The sequence below is a fragment of the Ursus arctos genome, unplaced genomic scaffold, assembly GCF_023065955.2.
Source record: "Ursus arctos isolate Adak ecotype North America unplaced genomic scaffold, UrsArc2.0 scaffold_3, whole genome shotgun sequence".
NCBI classification, from domain to species: domain Eukaryota; kingdom Metazoa; phylum Chordata; class Mammalia; order Carnivora; family Ursidae; genus Ursus; species Ursus arctos.
The window spans coordinates 56315728-56334968 of NW_026622985.1; the positions used below are offsets into that span (position 1 = coordinate 56315728).

The window sequence follows — 19241 nt, forward strand, 5'->3', positions numbered from 1 at the left end:
TAAAAAGTTTAAAAACCAATGTACCCAAAATGTCTTAAAAATTATCCTGAGGCAGAGCAGAATTATTTGGGATGCATTGTAATTCCAAAAAGGCAGATTTTACTTAGTAAAGCAAGAAAGGAGTAGAAAGAATTATACTGCTGACGTTTTTCTGATTTTCTACAGGCAAGGCGTTTTTGACTCATAGAAAAAACAGATTCAGTTTTGCATTTAATCTTTTTGCTGTTAGAGTTTTTCCTTTCAGGATTTCAGGGGGCAACTGTTTTAAATAGCAGTGGGAGACTTTCTGGAAAGGTAAAGATGACAATGTCAGCTAAACCCTGGATCACCTCTTATTCCAATTTAACTTTTTTTCCTTTTTTCTTTCGTTGCTTTTTTCTTCAGTGCGTTCATATTGGGAGCAGGTAAAAAGGAAGCATGTCTTGCGAGGTTGTCCTTAGTTAGAAATAAGTCAAGTGGTTTGGTTACATTTAATATTTCCTGAGAATCTTTATCCTAGTGTTTTGTTAACCACATGCATGCCAAATAAACTTTTTTTTTTTTAGAGATGAAGTATGTCCTGCAAAAAAACAAAAACGAAAACACACACACATGAACTGTGCTCCATGGGAGCAAGAAGATGAATAGGACCTAAATACCCATTCTTGGGCACACACACACTGCAGTGGCTTATTCAGCTCTTGATGTCTAATGCCCAACATTGATGCTTAGCAAATACCTTCTGAACTATTGAACCCATAGATAGGAAAGCTGTAAGACAGGATTGTGCAAAACATAAGTAAAAATTAGCCAGCAACTTTGAAAAGAGGCCTCATATCCAAAGAAACATATGGAAAACTTGAAAAAAAAAAAAAAAGAAAAAAGAAAGAGGAATCTAACATATGAAAACCCAATCCCACTGGAATGTTTTTTCATACACAGTATAAACGCCACATAAATAAAACCACAAACCTCTGCAGAAGTACATGAGAGGACTTGAGCCCCCAGCACTCTCCTGGTAGGGCCTCCTTTGGGAAGTAAACCCTGGGTGAGTTTCCAGAGACAAAAGCTGCTTGGAAATCCTTCCGCCTGGGAACAGTGGACCTAGTTCGAAGGGGACTTTGGACAGTCCCTTGGCATAGAATTGTGTGAAATAATCCTAATGAAGTCTCTGGTTCAGGTTGTAAGGTTCCGAACTCTGGGGGGACAGTGGATGGTGAACATCTTTTAAGGACGGTGATTTTCTGGTTTGAATGGAAGAGTAATATGTAACTGGGGCGATATGTGTAAAGTTTAGGACTTCCTGGGGAAGAGTACTGGCTATAAACCGCCCAGGAACACACCCCAGTCTCGCCAAGTTCTGTTAACATTTTCACGTGGAAGGTATGGTCCCACTGTTGGTCTTGTTCCCTGTGTAAAATCTCTGGTTGAAAAACTTTGCAGCATTCTAGGCGTTTCAAGCTTGAGGGCTGAAATGTCACTTTAAAAGCGGGTGGGGGGGGTTAAAAAGGTCACACAGCTGCAAATAATAATAGCCCAATGAAATTCAGATTCTAGCTGCAGCCCACTTCAAGAATAACACTGAGACAGGAAACAAGCCTACTAGATCTTTTTACCAGTAAGGCTATGTAAGAACACATCTGATAAAATGTGTGTGTGTGCGTGTGTTCACGTGTGTGTGAGACAGACACACAAAGACAGAGAAAGACATATATAACAAGACAAATAGAGACACAGAGCAATAGGCACACAGAGAGTTTTTGAGAGCGAAGATACACACAAAAAAAGAGATACACAGAGAGGCAGAGAGGGTGGCAAAGACACACAAAATAATTGCTTTTCTTGAACTAAAATTCAAGGGTGTTTATTTTTCTGTTTGAAGTTATGATATTAAGGTGAGAAAACTAAAGGTATATTTGAAATAAAAGGATTTACTTTCCTGTCATTTTGAAGTTAGCTTCCGTGGATTACTTTTTCAAATGATGTGTCTTTGAATGGTCTGATTTTTCAGCGTTTTACTAAAATGGTCCTGTTTTACAGATGAGTGAATAAGGTAATGAAAGATACAATATCCCTCATAAAGAAAGGAAGCCTTAGCCCCAAAATGAATATATAATTCCCTTCCAGGAGCTAGCCATGTGTTGGGAGAACCATCCGGCCTCCTTGCTGTTAAAGTAGAATCAGGCATCTTAGAATAAAATAATTTAGAGTGTGTTTTTGGTGAATTTGTTATTATCGTGTGGGCTGTTTGCCTTTCTGACCAATACATTGAGAGAAATATTTGCCTTTTTCTCCCCCAGAAACACAAAGTACAAATTTGCTATGCACTTAACTAATTTAGTTAATAAGCAACTTTCATTTCTAGAAACAAAGTCTGATCTGGACTCTCACACAGTGGGACTGACTCCAGATGCTCCTGTTTGTGAGCTGTCCTTGGCACTTTAGGAAGAATGTGTTTCCCCCTGTAGAAACCTTTCTGCAGTCTCGCAACCTCAGCAAGGTAGTGAGGTCTCTTTCACATGAGTCCTGACAAGCAGGCTCTTTCCACGTTCGTAGCAGGCCAATAAATGCTGACAGATGTTGTTAACATCATTCTTAAAATTCGAGCCCCAGCCTTCAGATCTATCATGCATTTGTGGTCAGATTAACAATGTCATAGCTGATGGAGACGTATCAATATTATTATTAGTGCTCGTTTATATGTACAACTTCAGTTTGTGGCTTTGAAGTTCCCATAAATTTCCGTGTTGATAATAGTGCACGAGGATTTTCAGGTGAAAACAACATTGTTAGTGTCTTAATATTCCAAGTCCCTTATCACCGTGTGAATCTGTTTATTGTTATTGGAAGACATTTGTGCATTCAAGATGGGAGATCAGAGATTGGAGTTGGTTGGTGACTAACGATCGGTAATGGCTTCCTGTGATGTAGACAGGGAAGCAGCACTCTTGGCTGATTTCAGCAAACCGAGATGATGGAGGTTTTTTCCCGTTGAGCTCCGTTGTTGCCCTTGTTTAAAATACATATTTACAGTATTTTGTGCAGACTCTCCAAGTTTTTAGTAACATTTGTTTTTTGCAATATTTGCCTTTCATGAAATGGTAATTCCAAGTATATCTCCAAAGGCCTGGCAGAGCATTTGAATGGATTGCATCAGCCATTGTGGAAGATTTCCCATTTTAGACCAGGAGGAATTTGTGGGGTCAAATGCTGAACAATGAAAGAGATTCTTGCTCATTTCAAGGCTGAGGAATCCAGTGGCAGTTGAGGGTTTGAATTGTAAATCAAGCCTGTCATCTCCTTGTCAACTAGGAAAAACCTCTACTCACTTTATGCACTATTAGGGTTTGTTATTAGGGTTTTGTGTTGTTTTCCAAAAATTTGAAGGGAAATTAGACTCGTAAGGCATTTGTTCTAAGTGAGCATTGAATCTGAGCTTTGGAAAAGAGGAACAAAAAAATAGAACTATTTAGAAACTCTTAAATGATTAGACAGTGTCTGCCACAATTATGACTGTATCTAACCAAATTTATGGGGTCACTCAGTGTTTCTCAGTGGGTGCTCTGTGGGGATCATAAGGAGCCAGCACATCGCTAATAGACCGGACTTCAGTGGCTTCACTGTCTATGGCAATATTAACAGACTGAATTTATAATGAATGAATACATTTACACGTGAAATTTAATGAAAACTAGTCTCATCTCCTTGTTCTCACCAAAAGCTGTTTCGACTCCCCCCCCGCCCCCAAACTCTGGTGAAATTTCTTCCCTGGTCATAGCCGAGAATGGGGGGAATAAGTGGTCTTCACAACCTCTTGCTTTGCTGAAAACTTGGTTCTGGGCCAAAAAGTTTGAGAACCATTGCCTTAGGAGCGGAGAAAAGGCAAGCTGTTTGGGGTGGTTTATTATGATGATTCAGGATTCATTATCCATTCCACAAATATTTATTGAACGCCTACCATGTCAGCTCGATGCAGTGGAGCCTGGGGTATGGCAATTGCCAAACAAAACTCGGTTCATTAAAATGTCCCAGCTGGTAAAACAAGAGTGGGAAATAAGAGGATGAGGCCTGACTTCTGCGGACCTAATGCAGAACAACATGGCTAAGATCATGTCTGAGTGATTTGCCCCACTTGATGGACGGTGCAAGAGTATTTGCAGGGCTTTAGTAGGAGTCTGTTGAGAGAATAGTTATTACACTATTTGCTAGGAAAGAACTCTAATAATAGGCCATAAAAATAGGCCAATGGTCCTTCACTAATACATCAGACCAGATCGTACTAGTGGATAAAAGTAATGAAACCTGTGTGGTAGAGTGGTGCCATTTAGTGAAACTGTCACGAACACCCACACAGCAAGGAATGCGCAAGGGTGTGCTGTTTGCAGAGGGCTAAATGTGGGAACCGCAGTGCATCAAAATAAAGCAGTTGAGGTTCACACACTTATATATACACACCCACTCACCTCATACTTTATTAATCACTTAAGCCTCTTTTATTTTAGCCACTGCCATTTTACCTTAGGACTTTTATTCCAACACTATGTTGCCAAAGCATTTGGTCCATGGCATCCATAGCATATAATAAATTGATACCAATTCATTCATGTTTAAAAAATACAACAGTAAAATGACAGTAGTCACTCTGTGGAATATACCGATGACTGAAATCTAAACTACTTGAAAGCAGACTATGTGTCTCTGATGAGTCATATTCCTCTAAACAGTATGCATACGGCGAGGGCTCAATAAAACAGAGTAAATCTGTATGGCTGGAGCTTATTCTTTCTTCAAGCATCAACACCGTCGTATAATTTGGTGGTATTTGCTGCGGGTCATATACACATTACACCTTGGTTACAGCACATGGTAACCAATAATTAAGATACAGCAGCTAATGTTGCTATCAAGCAGAGTTGTTAAACTATTACCATTAAGGTTTGCATTTATGGGGAAAGTCAGCATTTTGGTGAAGCAGGGTTTAGGGTAGAGTTGTGATTAAGGTAGAAAAATACTTTCCTCCCAAACTTACCTGGCAGGGCTTGGCCGATCTCTCTCCTCACTTTGGATTTTTAATGAATCTCTTTTAACCTTCAGTAGTGGCATTTCCAATCTTGACCACTTCTATTAATTAGACATTAATCTAATTATTATCACTAATTACTAGTTTTAGATGTACGCCATAAATGTATTTATATGGTGCTTTCCCATTTTACTGTCAGGTAATCTTAATATTGGTTAGTAATGTTACTAACCTTGGCATTCTTTTGTTACCTTAGCAACTAAGGCTCTTATGTGGTATCCAAGAAAGACCCACCTTATAGCAAATTCTCTTTTATAATAGGGAATATTTAATGTTAGAGTGCGGTTCCAGTAACACTTGCTCACAGAACCTCCCCTGCCCCACCTCCAAACACTACACACTTAAATGCAAAGACCTTTCTCCATAATTCGGGCATGTCTTACAGGCCTCCTAACTGATCAGTGTGATATAGAAATGAAGGAACTGGAGATTATATTCATTGGCTTGTTGTAAAGGAGGGGAAATTGAGGCCTGAAGCAGTTGAATGACCTGGCAGTAGTTAAGTAGATCATGGTCACAGAGACAGAAAAGTTCCAAGAAAGCATTTAAAAATTTACTAGAAAGGGGCTCCTGAGTGGCTCAGTCATTAGGCGTCTGCCTTCGCCTCAGGGCGTGATCCCGGAGTCCTGGGATCGAGCCCCACATCGGGCTCCCAGCAGAGCAGGGAGCTTCTTCCTCTCCCACTCTCCCTGCTTGTTTTCCCTCTCTCGCTGACTGTCTCTCTCTCTCTCTGTCAAATAAATAAAATCTTTAAAAAAAAATTTTTACTAGAAAAACAAGGCATATTTAATTAATGGATAACCCAATTACTCTGTTGTTTTTTTTCTGACTTGGACCAAAACCACTTTCTCACCCTTTATTTTGAGGCATAGCCGTAAGTCAGCCTTCACGGGGAGAGGAGAGATGCCCTGTGATAAGTGATGGCAAACTCAAATGAATAATGAGATTTGAGAAGTGATTTTAATGGCTCATGACTTTCCTCAGACAAGGACAAGTGCAAAGGCTTCTAAAGATATTTGTGTTTTTTGCTTATTCTAAATATAATAAAGTAATTTACACAATGTGCCTGATCCAGGAAAGCTGTAAGATTATGCTAAGTTACCATGTTGGTAGGTGACCAGTGAGTGGGAAGTCATTCCAGACATAGAGTGGAAAGGGTAGTACTTAGTGAAAATTGTATAATGAGGAGGCAGCGTGAAGAAGAGTTTGTGTGTGTAAATTTGCTTTGTTCTGTAATATCTGACTTGGAGTGTTATCTAAGGCAAGTCTTTTTGCTTTGCACTTCAGGAAAGTGAAAGCCTGAACCTATTCCCCAAAGAAAGTCTGCTAGTGTTTGGGGGAAGGGTATAGTGACAGACAGAATAGCGTTGGGGTTTTCTGCAAGGTAATAAAGCTTCCTGGGAGGAAGGGTAACTATTTCTTGAGTAGAAGCAGGGTTCCCTCTTTCAAGGGTGAAGGTGACTTGGAATTCCTCCGGTAGCACCTACAGGCATCATTTTAAGGAAGCAAATTCCTTCCTGTGCTTCCGAGCTAGAGCCGTCGGGATAGCTCTATCTATCCCTGGATCGAGCTGTGTCCCACCAGCAGCACATGTAGCTTACTTATTTAAACTCAACTCTAAAATTGGCAAAAAAGAGGAGTATGATTTAGAAAATGGTTTAAATTGTGAAACTTAAATTTGCACATACTATTTTGTGATGTTTAAAAAATGTTTATGTAAAAAAAAAATGTGAACTTCTCTGGTGTCATTTGAGAATGTTCCTATAATAAACACCCTTGTTTTGTCAAAAAAAAAATTGTTTTTTGGTACTGTGTAGGTTAGTAACCATGAAACCAATATGTATGTACTTACATCGGTGTTAGGGAGGATTGGTAAAAGTAATTTTGATTACGCTCAATTTTTGCCTAATAAACTCACCTTAGAACCTAATCCCTACATAAGAAAAGAGCACACTAGAATGTAACATGTGACTGAGACCATAGCAGAAGACTTCTCCCCACAAAGCTACCTTACTCCAGATAAGTTCTGTAGATCAGATGGGCAATGGCCTTCATCTAATATTAATTTCAAATTAGCCTGTAAAACCAAATTCACAAAATATCCAAAGTAATGTTTTCTGCATTTTCTTATTTCTGTTTATCCCTGCATGACCCGGATATTTTTTGTTGAGCCATCTGTGAATGAGTGAGATGAAAGGGAATTTAAGACCATGGCTCACCACTGGGGACATTTGCTAAGCTGGCTGCAGGGCTACTCTGCATCCTGTAGTCATCCCGAAGCTTGGCAGGGTGATCGTGGGTGAATTATTTGACCGCTGCTCAGGGTTGGTCACCACACTGGTGATAACCCTGTTTACTGCCCCTCTCTCGCTTTTCTAAGTGGCCAACTCCAAAGGACAGGTGTGAACTTTGCTTTGCCATCTTCTTGCGTGGGTGCGGTCTTACTGGGTAATAACACAGTCCAGGTGGTTTTCCAGAGGCAGAATTTCTGCTGCAACAGCCCCATGGCATTTTTCTTCAAAGTACAATAAATATGCACTCAAGCAAACAATAGGAGCTCAGACTGCAGAAAGCCTAGTGAACTTCAGCAAGGCGGGACCTGTATTCGCGTTAATGTTTATCTTGTCTAATTTGGAGATTGGCATAGAAAGGGGCTCCGAGCAATTGCCTTTCTCATGTTTCTTAGGTAGAAGCAGGAGATATTCATGGATTTCTGTTTTCCTTCCTCCCTCTCCCCTGTCCTACAGATTTATGAGGAATCCAAGATGAATTTGGAGCAGGAGAGGCCGTTTGTCTGCAGTGCCCCGGGCTGCTCTCAGGTGAGTGTGGGGATCCTTTGGTCTGTTCTGCCGGGATGTAGCTGCCTTTTGACAGGGAAACAGCTCTCACTTGGCAATCAGGCCTGCTGTAGGCTTTCTTTCTTCACTAAGATATTGTCAAAGCCCCCTTTACCATTACCAGTACCACCACCATCATCATCATCACTATCATCATCATCATCATCATCATCATCATCTTTCTCCTCATTATTATTATTTTCTACTTTGAATAGTTTGAACTACTTCCCTCACAGCCCCAGAAATACATCAGCATTAGCCATTTCCATCCTTAACTTTTCCCCTGGAAGTAAGCCAGATGCATCCTGCCCACCAGATGTTCGAGACTGTTATTTCAGAAAGGGGAGGGAGGATGCTGCTTTTACAATAGTCACTTGATACGGGGCCTTTGGATTACTGGTGAAATAGCTCACCATCAGAGCTGAATTCTATTTTGTTTTCCTCTTTGAGTACAGTAAACCTTCTATAACTTTTCTAGAACCTGCAGTTTTTCCATTTATCTAAACTTTAAGAGGGGAAGTTGGCATGCTGTGCCAGATTACACCTCTTTGCCTCCAATGGCTCCCATCAAGTGGAGTTATTGTGAAGATTAGATGAGATACTACATGTGATTAGTATAAGGCCTGCACATAATAAATGCTCAATTAATGTTCACCATTGTTACTCTTATGGCTGCTATAATTACGGGCTGTGTGGCAGAATTTCCCAAGCTCGGCACCGTTAACACTTGGGCTGAGTAGTTCTTTGCTGTGAAGGGCTGTCCTGTGCATTACAGGATGTTTGGCAGCACCCCTGACCTCTACCTACTAGATCCCAGTGGCCACTTCCCAGTTGTGAAAACCAAAAGTGTCTCCAGACATTGCTAAATGTCCCCGTGGGGGTCAGAGTGGCCCCCAGTTGAGAATGACTGCCTGATGGTTTGCGTTTTGGCTTTAACATTTTTTTTTAATCCCTTCCCTTTTGGGGGTCCCCTAATTCTAGCTCATGGTCTCCCACTCCATTTTATGTGTTTCTGTAAGCCGTCTTTTCTCCTTTTTGGAATCAGGCAGGGTATAAATAAATAATGCCACAGACATGTGGTCACTGGTGTCAGACGCTGCTAGAGCCGGGACAGTGAGAGGCTGAGCAGAGGCTGTTGGGTTTGGCAGTTGGGTTCTGGCGGGTGACCTATGAGAGAGGAGTCCGGGTGGGGGCCAGGTTGGAAGGGATTAATGAGTGAGTGGGTGGTGAGGAAGTGGAGGTGGCCAGCATAGAGGACTCTTTCAAGAGTGCTAGGGAATGATGGGAAACAGAGTGATATAATGGTAGCCTGAGAAGGAAGCAGCCCGAGAGAGGTTCTTTTTAAATGAAAGGCTAGCCAGGCGGGATTTAGTCAAGGGCAAGGAGAAGTGTGCACGCTGGATTGAAGAACCACAACTGAAGCGCCAGCCCCTAGAAGACAAGGGTGTAGAAGATCCTGTGAGGAAGAAGGGGGTGCTTATTCCTCTGAGGCAGGAAGGAATGGAAGTAGCACTATGAAGTTACAAGCAAATTCGGAGGTAGTGAAGGTTGAGGGGTACATTTCTAATGACCTTGAACTCAGGGAAGGAGCAGCTCATTTCCTTGAGAAGGCTGAGTGAACTGGTTAGACAAAACGAGAATTGAGGATTTCCATAGTTTCTTGATTTTAAGGAAGAACTCCAAACTTTTCCCCTCAACCCCTTACAAAGCTGCACCTAAAACTTGATGTTTTTATTTAAGGTGAAAGTGTTTCTTTTCCTTGACAAGTTGTTTTAAAAATATGTGCATCTTTCATTTGAAGAGATACTAGAATTGAGGAAATGTGGTAGTTGGCTAGTGATCCCAAGGGTCTCCTGGTGGGGTTTTAGAAAATCACAGTCAAGTCTGTTGTTGTGATCATGGCATTTACCATAGTGACCTTCCAGAGCCTGGGGACCTGCATGGAGAAAAGAGGATGGCTGGGGATTGGAAAGGGGAGAAAATGTGAGTTATCGATGCTTGTGCTACACTGGCAGTGATGGAAGGATGTTTCCCCCTTTTCCCTCCTGGAAAGAAGCTCTGCTCTATTAGGAGTGGTCTACAATACCTGGGAGGTTTTTTGTTTTATAGCTCCTTATAGATTAACTTTGTCCCAGAAGTAAAGAGAAACAAGCTTCTCTTGCTCTTTCTGAGCTCACAGAGTCCATTGTTAATTTCGCTGCTCCTTTGCCCTTAACATGACCATGGTTTGAGTTCCAGTGGCCTCTCTCAGCTGTGTATCTGCCATAGACTGTACATCTTGGTTATACACAGTTTGCTTCTCTTTTCCTGCTAAATTAAAAAAGCCCCATGATATCCTGTACTGTCTCTTTGGGGAGGTATTTATAGTTAATATGACATATTATGGAAATTATTGTTATTTAGTAAGTAATCTGGTTAATATTCTATTTTAGGCTATTATTTTACGGAACCAAAAAATGGCTTACAAATACGAAAGTAGGATACTACCATGTTGTTTGTTGATTATATATATCCCACTAAAAATTATGATATGGATTTTAATGGAAAGACTAAGTAGTTTAACCTGTCTCTGAACCACACATGGTAGTGTCCCATGTTGGATGTAGTTTCTATAAGGTGTTATAAGAGCACTATAAGAGCATAGATGAAGCTGCAGCAAAACCCCACATCTTTATAAATCAGACTTCTGTATAGTTAGAACTCTGACATAATTACCATGCTTTGCAGATTCTATATGCTCCAATTTATATGATACAAATCACAACTAAGTGATATTTATTCCCAAAACTACTTTCAGAATATTCCAAACGATTTAGCCCAGTGAATTCCCTCATTCTCATGGACACAAATCTGTACTATTTGCAGAGAAGATTTCTACCACAGTATACAATGGTAATTGGAACTTTTAATGACTATCCTGAGGAACTGGGAAGCTCTGAAAGACTGTCTAAATTGTCAAAGATTCAGAAATGTTGAGCAGAGTTTATTGTCTTTTGTCGTGTTTTCATTTGACCTTGATAAAGCAGATGCCCTGCTAAATTCGGTTATTACCTACCAGCCTGAGTCAGGAGAGGCTAGGATCTGCTGCAATAACAAATCACACCAAAGCTTCAACGGCGTAAAACAACAAAGGCTTACTTCAGTTGCCCACGCATACATTTCTACGGTAATATATGGCCAGACCTTCTTCATAACCTTTTAGAATTCAAAAATGCTCTTCATAATCCTTCAGAGATGTAGGATAATTGAGGGGTCACTATTTCTAATATTGTGAATTGGCATGTTAAAGGAGAGAAGGTCTTGCCCCAGGAATTAGGCACTGGAATGTGAGTGTCCTGTCACTTCCATTTATGACTCCATGGGTAGAACTAGTCACATGGCCCCCCACCGAGCCACAAGGGGGCCAGGAAATCCAATCCCACTGTGTGACCAGAAGCCAGACAGCTGAAAACATTTGGGAACTGCCTTTTTAATAACTGTAATATCACTCTGAAAATTAAAACTAAAGTGTTGGTTTACTACACTGTACAGAGTATGGAATACTAAAAATGATTTGTCATGTGACCATGAGTCATCTGTATACTTATAAAACATCACATAATGAATGCAGCGTGCAAGGCTTTCATAAACAGAAACATACTATTCAAATGTCACATGCACATTTGTAGGTGTTTATGTCAAACAGTTAAGCATGACATGTAATTCTTTCCCAATGTCTGACATGAATCAAAATTCTTTTCCTACTTCATGCATTTTTCCTACTTCTGGTTAATCTATAGATAACGTCTAGCATACTTACTATGCCTTAGAGTATTTTATACTATTTGATAGTATACTATTTTATACTATTATGTAGAACAGTAACTATTAGACAAAAGTTCCAAATAGTTTTGCAGAACTCCAGTGCTACTTAGGTCTAAATTCATTTTTCTATTTTGGACATGGTTTCCTCTCATATATAGGTAGAAATAAGAGAATTTACTTTGTCATGCTGCCACAGTTAGTTTCTTTGTGAATATACATGAGCGTTCATTCAAACGCTCTTATTCTTTGAAGTTACAGCATATTTCTATTGTATAGATTACTTGAACACTTTCAGCATTGTTCATTACCGTTTTCTCACTTATTCTTTAACTAAACACAAATTTAAAGTCTTCCCTTAGATGCAAACTTCTAGTTCCCAAGGAAATATCTAGTTGCCTGATGAGTCTTCACAGTTGATCATATTAAAAGACTATTTAGGAAGTAGAGGCCTTTACAAGGAATTCCCAGGGAAGGTGTAGGGAGTCAGAGATGATGGCAGGCAAAGGTCTCCTATTTCTTATTACTGTTCAGCCGGATTTTACTGCAACCTCGTTAAACCCCTGGTAAACTATAAAGGAAATAATGATGCATATATTTGGGTGCAATTCAAAGGAACATCTCAGCACATTTGCTTGCAAAAAATAATTTGGCATTTAACTTAGCATGCTTTCACAGTTTTTCAGAACTAATTTTTTGTTTTGCCTGTCACATGTGCAATGCTGAATACATCTTTTTCTTGTGATGGCAAATATATATTATAAAACTGAATGGCTCCTCTCCCCTCTCCCCCCCCTCTTTTTTTTCTATTTGTCTGACAGCGCTTCCCAACAGAGGACCATCTGATGATTCATAGGCACAAGCATGAAATGACTTTGAAGTTCCCCTCAATAAAAACAGACAATATGTTATCAGGTAAGGAGCCATCAGGCAAAAAGGCTTTGGGTGAACGGATCAGCCGCATGGGAGATACTTGTTCTTACAATAGGATGATTTCCATTGGCATATTCTGTGCCTTGAAGATGTATATTTCTAAGGTACAGCAGACTTAAAATAATGGTAAGCAGAAATGTAATCAGCTAATGTGGTGTTCACTCAAATAACCAAAGAGCTGTGATTTCTCATTTTCAGGAATGTAAAATATTTATGACTGTGGAAGTTGGCTCCATATAAGTATTTTTAAAAATCACATGCCTGTAATCACTCAAGCAAAACATCTTCATTGAGCTTCTATGACGCATACTGTGCTGCTCAGAGTACCACGGGAGATGCAAAGATTGGTATACTTCCTGTTCTTGAGGACACCACAGTGTAGTGTACGTGTGAAAATGTAGCCAAACTAGACGACTGTCTAAGATATCTTTCACATGAATATTGTAAGGAAAATGCTATGTGGCTTTAGTAGAAGGAGCTCTCTCTCTCTCCCTCTCTCACTCTCTCTTTTGTACGGAGGTGATCAGTGAAATTTTTTTAAAGATACAGTAGCTGCCTCCTAAGTGGGAGATTAAATGAGATGATAATCCATGGAAACACAGCAAGTGCTCAGCACATGTGAGCAGAAATAAATAAACATTACAATTAATCCATCAAGTAATTGCCATTTCTTCCCATTTTGATAGGTGGTACAAAAACAGAGGGCAGGGTCAGGAGTGGGGAACATTGAACTCTAGCATGGGCTCTCTGCCAGATGACCTTGAGCCACGTTAGTGAACCCTTTGGGACCTCAGTTCCTTTTTCCGTAAAATGGGAATGATTTTGTCTGTCCAGTCTACTCCACAGGCTCATTGTGATGATCCAGTGAAAGAATGTAAGTGAAAGTGTTTCCTAATCCCTGGCAGGGTAATTGAAGCATTTCCTGTTACCCTTCTTAGGCTGGAAATACTTCACTGAAGCCACTGTCTCCTTGGCATCATGAAAGAGATAATACGCCCATAAACATGCTTTAAATGATATCAGAAGAGAAATGGACTGCCCTGGCAGGCCCAGCTCATATAATTTAGCATTTCTATGGCACTTAAATTTTACAAGTATTTTATTATCCCTATTATTAGTAAATCCTGTAAGAGTTTTGTCAGGCAGGTTATTATTACAACTCATATTTTACTGCTAGAGAAGAAGGGGCGTAGGGAGACGGAGCTGACCACACAGGCAAAGATGAGGGTCCTTGATGCTGATTCCTAGCCCCCTGACTTGCACGGCTGCTGCATTGTCAGGCTTCCGCAGTTAATATGCAGGATTGCATACTCCTGGGGACAGAGCCATCCACACGTCTTCACAAACCCGCCAGTGACTTGTTCATAGTGCAGATGTGTTGTGGCTTGGAAGAATCTCTAGTTCAAAGACAGCCTCTTTCCTTACCTCCACCACCACCTACCACCTCTTAGCCCGTTTGTTTTGATTGACCTAGTTGGCTCTTCAGAAATAGTTTTATCTTGCCTTATGTCTAGAAACAGAGTTGCAGGAACTTCAGTCTAAGAATTATGAAAGCCCAGGAGGGTCAGGAAGGATGGTCTGTTCTTTTATTTTATCATTTAGTTTGTTCTATCATTTATTATGTGGTGTAACTTCATAGTTAAACAACGAGCATATATATATATATATGCAAGCAGCAGGGCTATAGACTTTTGCAGTTCCCAGTATTTAAATTTATAAGTTTGCCTTTTATTTTTCCCAAATAGAATTCCGGAAATAGGCTCCTTGGTGGTAGGAGAGTGGGAGGTGGGTGTTAAATCATGTGGAGATATTACTGCTTAGTGGTTAAGTACCAGGTAGTATCTTTCAGGTACGCGGCTGGGATGGCTCTACAAGGAGCCCCATCCAAAGGTCTGAAAACAAGGATAAGGATGTGTGAACACTTCTATATGTTGCCTGTAAACAGGCTTTGATTAAGCTCTTGTAGCTTTTCAATTGTTCTTACCAGATCTTTGTTAGCTTGAGGCTATTGCTGCCAATAATTGGCAGTGCCCGGTGGAAAATAATTGAGATGAAAGTCTCTCTAATTTTATTATGTCAAACTTGGAATGGGAAAATGAAGGGAGAAATAAATATGAGGGAAAATAGCATGAATAAAATATTGGTGTATTTTCTTCTGCTTTCTCATGCTTTGTGTTGAAGCTAGTACGAGGCCATTTTTTACTCCAAATGAAATTAGGTGCTGTATTTTTAAACTTGCTATCCACCTTGCATACTTATAGTGTCAGAGAATTTTCTTGCTGGAACAGAAACAGAACTATCCAGTTCAGCTCATTACTTTGCATTTAGGGAACTGAGGTTTACTATATGTCATAGGCTAGTGTTGTCCACACTACCTTGTAATAGGCTGTCTGTTGGGTACTTTTGCTTTGTTACTTTTTTTTTTCCATGAAAGACTTCGATATGTTTATCTCAAACCTCATGTTAGTTTTAGCATATAAGATTGTGATTGCAAACGTGACTGAGGTTTTACTTGTCTTATATCTTGATTTATTTAGATTTGAATTTATCAAAGGCTCCAAAATCTACTAAAATATCTATTAGCATTTTACTTCTGAATCTACCTTAAGCTTATTTTGTGGCCTATCTTAAGGGTGAATGATTTCATACAGCTTGAGATATAGTAACAGAAGCAATAAAAATACCATAAATTAAATCTGAAATCAGCAAGCATCAGGAGGGCAAAAGTCTTCAAGTCCCCCTTGGGCCACTTTTTTTTTTTCCAAGCAATATTCAATTACACAAAATTTCATTTCAGATGAATTGGAGTTTGACACATATCATGAAGATGAAGTATGGTAGATGTGTTCATGACTAATTTCAGGATATCTGGTTAACTTGTATTTTGGAAAATTACTTCGTCCTACATTAATTGCAGATATTACCATCAGGGAAATTATTAAGATGCCACAGATAGACTTTTTGAAGGTAAGTGTCCAAAGAGTTGTAAGAGCTGAAACAATTTCCTAGCTTTGCCGTAAAGTCCATTTTATTTAGACCAGGTACAATTTACAACTCAAAATGATTGTAAATGATCTTTGACATGCCATAAGGCAGAGTAGTAAAAGTGACAGTCATGATGTTTTAGTAAGATGAGTCTGCTCTTATGGATAGACAGTAAACATAAAACCTCATTCCGAAGGGACTGTACTGGTTGGGACATGAATGGGGTGGTGATGGTGGATTCCAAGGGCAAAGACTTCTAGCCCTTCCCACCTTGGTTCTTCCATCCTTATGTGGTCCTCGTGGTACATTTCCAGAGTCCTGATATGATGATGGACTTGAGTCTTTCCCTTTAGCTGTTCTTGTTGTGATTGAAGATAATTTCATGGTGAGGGAAGTGGTGATATCAGAGGTTTTAGGTGCCAAGTTTAAAGGGGAACCCATTGAGGATAATATGCTTTCACAAACAGGTTGCAAAATTATTAGCTATAATGTGACAAAAGATCTGTTTCGTTTGAAAATTATGATCAAATTTTAGTATTAGAGCTAAAGAGTATGGTGTTTGGGTATATTTTAATGGTATTATGGTTAAGTATTCAGGAATTGCCACATCTTGCCCTGTCAGAAATCCCCACCCCCACTTATTTACAGAGTTCCCAGGTTCTGTACAGGAAAAAACCAGAATGGGAATCAAAGTGCAGTTTTATTTAAAGCCAGACGAGCAAATAATCTAAATGACAAGAATGTGCGTGCGTGCCTGTGTGTGTTGGGGGATTATGGTGGAAACATTGACCTAGAAGGTGATGAATTTTGCTTCATGAAAAGGAAGTGAAGTTCAAGAGTGTTGCACACCTTTCCTCAAAAGGTAAAACCAGTCAGCATCTCAGATGGGAAGCCTGAGAAGGAGATGCATGAAACCATGCCTTCCAATGCCTAGTAATTCACACCAGACATCACAGCCCAATTAATGCTGAAGGCAGCTGGTGTGTGCTGGGAGGGAAATGAGGGCAGGCACCAGCCGAGGTGTGGGAAGAGAGGCTGAAGTTGTCCCTCCACCCGCACTTATTCATTCATTCAACAAACACTTACCGAGCGTCTGCGAAGATCCTTGTGCTAGGTGCTGGGGTTGCTGCACTGACCAAGACAAATGAGGTCGCTCTTGCATGGAACTTACTATACTCTACCGGAGGTGGGAAGGTAGAGATAATCCAGAACACCCCTCCCCCCAGATTAGTAAACAAGAACATATGAGTTAGTGACAAGTGCTCTGATGAAGATGAACATGACAATGTGCAACAAGTGGCCAGCGAGCTGCTAAAGGAGGTCAGAAAAGTCCCGTCCGCATTAGTGCCATTTTAGCCAAGACCTGATGCTCAGCACTGTGGCCTCAAATGTCCTTTCTTCCTGTCTTTGGAATACGGTGGGGCCGAAAGTGGTGACACCCCACCACCAGATGTGGGGCAGCTGACATGCAGAAGAGGGGTGGAGAGACGGGCTTCCTCATTCCATCTTCCTACTCCCATCTGACGCAGAGCACCTACCACAAATGACAACATAGTCCCTCAGAACCCAATTGTGTCCCTGGATTAAGTCTAGAATTAGGGACCATCTCTAGTTCCAGGCTCTAAGCAAGAATGTTGTTCAGTGGAGTAGAACTTTGGTCTCCAAGAGATTGATCATGATTAATCAGATAACCTCAGAACCCAGAGCCATTGCTCATGGCTGTTTGCTACAAACCTACTTAATAATCCATGGACACTTTATTTTTTAAATTGTTTTATCATTTTTTATTGTTTTAGAGAGAGAGGGCAGGGAGGGGCAGAGGAGAAGGAGAGAGAGCCCCGGACACAGGGCTTGATCTCACAACCTGAGATCATGACCTGAGCTGAAACTGAGTTGGATACTTAACCAGCGGAGCCACCCAGATGCCCCTAATCCATGGGCCTTTTAAAGGGGAAGTCAGAGAAAAGGTGACATAGCTCACTCCCCTTTCTCTTTGGAATGAACTGAAATAAGTTTGTTCGACTGAATAAGTAAATAAATCTCTCTCTCTCTTACACACACACACACACACACACACAAACACATATATACAGGGACCATATTTACCTCCTCTTCCATTGATCGTAAAGGTACATAGTGACTTCTCACTATTGGAATTAGTGAGATCTTTATGGAACAGAGGGTGGTGGAAATGGCTCACACCAGAGGGCAGCATGATGATAATTGTAGCTACCATTTATTGCCTTATCTTATGCCTATAATTGTGCCTCCTGCTTTATATGCATTATGTCATTTAATTCTGACCACTCTTTTCATACGAGGAAACAAGATTGGGAGGATAAGCAGTTTGTCCAAAGTTCCTGTCTGTCTATAATTTTCTCATTATACATCTAGATTTGTTGAGCTGCATACACTAAGAACATGTTTTGGTGTTAGATTTGTGTTTGGATATACATCTATGAACTGTTTTTTCTTCTTTTACTGGCTTATTTCTTCAATAGTCATCAAATGGAGAAAACGGTCAAAAGTTTTCAAAAGGAGATTATACTGACACATTAGCATATAGAGGAACAGAGAAGTGTTTTTGAATCAGATTTTCCCCTCCGTTGTGACAAGTGGCATTTATAGGAGTTGTCAGCTTCTCATTCATGTTTCTAGCTGGTCAAGTAAAATTGAATTTTGAATAATTCACCTGCACACCTCAGAGGCCTTGATCTGCAGTACTTTTTATATAGGAAAAACTGGCTTCCGGTCTATTCCATGTGGAAACCAATCCCTTTTGACAAAGGGTGTAGACCTCGGGCAATTGGTGAATAAGTGGAAATGTGAAGCTTTAGCTTCCATAGTCCAGGGCAGGGCTTTGTAAGAGACTCACCTTGGATGCCTTCTGTTCACCCAGCCTGCAGAGACATGATCTCAGTGTTCATAACTGTTTCCACCAGCTCAGCTTCTCTAACGTGAATTAAGATTGTGGCTTGATTGCTGTTGGAACGCTAGTCTAGGTAGGCCATGGCTGACAGTGAGTAGGGGTGGATTATTTATTTCGTTCATTTAAATCTGAATCTGTGTCTTCTGGAGCCAGGTGTTGTAGGAGATGCCCTTGTCAGAGCATTTTCTAGTAGATTCAAGGCCCTCCTAAGGGCATCTAGTCTGCCTTCTCTCCATCTTGACAACCAATGGATTGCAGCATTCGGTTCGTGAGTTCTGCCAGTGTGTCTCATCTCTCAGGGATCTGGCTCACCCACACCATGGGCAACCCTTAAGCATTCCACAACTATTGTTTAAAAACCCAGAGTTCCCTTCGTTTGTCCCATGTAAGCACTGCCTCTTGGGACCGATGCGGGGAAATAGTAACATCAGTGTTATGGAGAGGACCCTATTGGTCCTTTGTGTATTCACACTCAATAAAAGGCACATTTATTGTAAAGGAGCCTGTCTAAAATTTCAGGGAATTCTGTCAGTTGTTACTGATTGTGGCTCTTATAAAGGATTGTGTATTTTAAAATTCACTTAATGTAGACTGTTCTGATTAAGACTTTATTAAAATTCACAGAGGGATAAGAAGTAAGAGTATTTTAAAGAAAGCATTGCTGAAAAATTCACAGGGTAAATGTAACTACAAAAAG

The 19241-nt window shown here is 40.4% G+C and overlaps 1 protein-coding gene across 6 annotated transcripts in view; it reads left to right on the top strand.

Moving 5' to 3' along the window:
- CREB5 (cAMP responsive element binding protein 5) overlaps nucleotides 1-19241 on the top strand; it is a 397331-nt gene that overhangs the window by 63167 nt on the left and 314923 nt on the right. For all 6 annotated transcript variants that reach the window (XM_048212878.2, XM_026508437.4, XM_026508456.3 and 3 more), the window contains 2 exons: nucleotides 7807-7878; nucleotides 12519-12612. In XM_048212878.2, the coding sequence (XP_048068835.1) occupies nucleotides 7807-7878; nucleotides 12519-12612 (166 nt within the window). The remainder of the gene's footprint in view (nucleotides 1-7806; nucleotides 7879-12518; nucleotides 12613-19241) is intronic.